Below are 1678 nucleotides of genomic sequence, written 5' to 3'. Positions count from 1 at the left end.
CGCGTGCGTCTAAATTAATAGAGAGAGAGAAGGAGCTAGTCTTAGTCTCCGTATGTCTAAAGAAAGCTAGATAAATGGATGTGTCTCTGCATGTGTGTCTCTGTATGTTGCATTTTTCACCTCTGCAAAGGCAGACCTTCTCTTTTTGATCGATTCAAAATTACAGCAAGAGAAACGAAGAAGGAGAAGAAGAAACTTCGACAGCATGGGGGAAAAAGCATCTTCTCAAAGACTATACAGTGGAAGAGACGCAAACATAGATCTGCATGCATCTCTCTATCTCTCTCGCTGAGTGTATGTACACATCTGCTTCTTCTCCTCCTCGTCTTGTTTCTATCTGTGAAGTTTCTATGTCTTTCTGTAGTTGTCGAGTGTGCCCTATCATTCTCTTCCATGAGAGAAGAGACAAAACGTCGCACCTTCTCCTCCTGTTCCTCATCTTCATCCTCTTGCTTATCTTTCGCTTCTTATTCTTTTTCTTTTCTTTTCTTTTCTTCTTGTGTTCGTGTGGGTCAGTCTGGTCTACGGCAGCGGAGATTGCAAAGGAAAGGAACTGCTCCTACGCGATCTCGTAAAAAGGGAGACTCTCTCTCTCTCTTTCTCTCTCTCTCTCTTTCTCTTTCTTTCTCTCTTTCTTCCTTTCTTTCTTTCTCTTTCAGTTTATAGTTGCTTGTGTAGAGGTGCTCTTGGCGGCCCTCCTGCAGCACATGGGCTACGTTGTATGTTAGGTTATGTACATGCTGTCTTTGCTTTCCTCTCTACGAGACGGTCTGTCTCTCCGTGAGTGATAGAGAGACACATTAAAGAAAGACAGACAGATAGATTAAAGATGGATAGATAGATTAAAGATAGATTGAAGTTGGATAGATAGATTAAAGATAGATTGAAGATAGAAGAGAAAGAGGAGAGAGTGTTAGTCTAAAGTTGATATTGCTGATTGAATTTGTCGTTTTATGGGCTGTTCAAGTCTAGGAGAAATTGTCTCTACACATGGAAAAGAAGAAAAGAAAGAAGAAGAGAGTGAAGAAAAGAAAGAAGAATAAAGAAGGAATAAAGCACTGATAGATATGTTGTAGAATGTAAGGAAGCTAAATGTTATATTCTCTCTCTCTCTTTTTCTTTGTCTTGCTTTCTCTCTGGCCTTTCCTCTTGAAAAGGAGAAAAGAGAAGTGTCTCTCTATCCCTGTCTCTCTCTCTTTCTTCTTCTCCATTACCTTGTCTTCTCTTTCCTTCCCTCTGTCTTACCTCTTTCCTTTCCTTTTTCTTTATTTCTCTTCATTACTTGGCTGTGGAAGTCTGGCTTGAATGATAAGCAGGAGAACAAGAATAGAAAGAAGAAGAAGAGGACGACCAAGAAAGGAGCGAGAAGGAGAAAGAAAGAAAGAAAGACAGACAGAAACCTCGAGATCATCATAGCAAGCGTTCTATTCTTCTTCTTCTTATCACTCCAGAGAGAGAGAGAAAGATCTCTTCTCCTTCTTTCTTCTTTCTTCATCTTCTCCTTCTTTCTTCTTTCTTCATCTTCTTCTGTTTCATTTGGGTCGTCTTTTGCTTTTCTCTTCTCTTTCTTCCGTGTAGGTGGATTGTCTTGTCCTCGTAAGCGAAGCTCTACCAGCTGCAAGACTTGCAAATCTTCGCCGATGTCTCCTCATGTACGAAGAAAGAAAGAAAGAAGGAA

The 1678-nt window shown here is 40.4% G+C and overlaps 1 protein-coding gene across 1 annotated transcript; it reads left to right on the top strand.

Moving 5' to 3' along the window:
- Window positions 1–239: 239 nt before the first annotated feature.
- On the top strand, window positions 240–1652 carry CSUI_011450 (uncharacterized protein; the record flags this gene model as incomplete). The annotated part of the gene is made up of 3 exons (XM_068071548.1): window positions 240–571; window positions 660–719; window positions 1579–1652. Coding segments are annotated over exons 1-3 (312 nt in total), but the record flags the coding sequence as incomplete, so codon positions are not given.
- Between the last annotated feature and the right edge of the window lie 26 nt (window positions 1653–1678).

The sequence above is a fragment of the Cystoisospora suis genome, assembly GCF_002600585.1.
Source record: "Cystoisospora suis strain Wien I chromosome Unknown contig_11906, whole genome shotgun sequence".
In the NCBI taxonomy this organism is placed as follows: domain Eukaryota; phylum Apicomplexa; class Conoidasida; order Eucoccidiorida; family Sarcocystidae; genus Cystoisospora; species Cystoisospora suis.
This window is presented reverse-complemented; position numbering and strand designations above follow the sequence as displayed.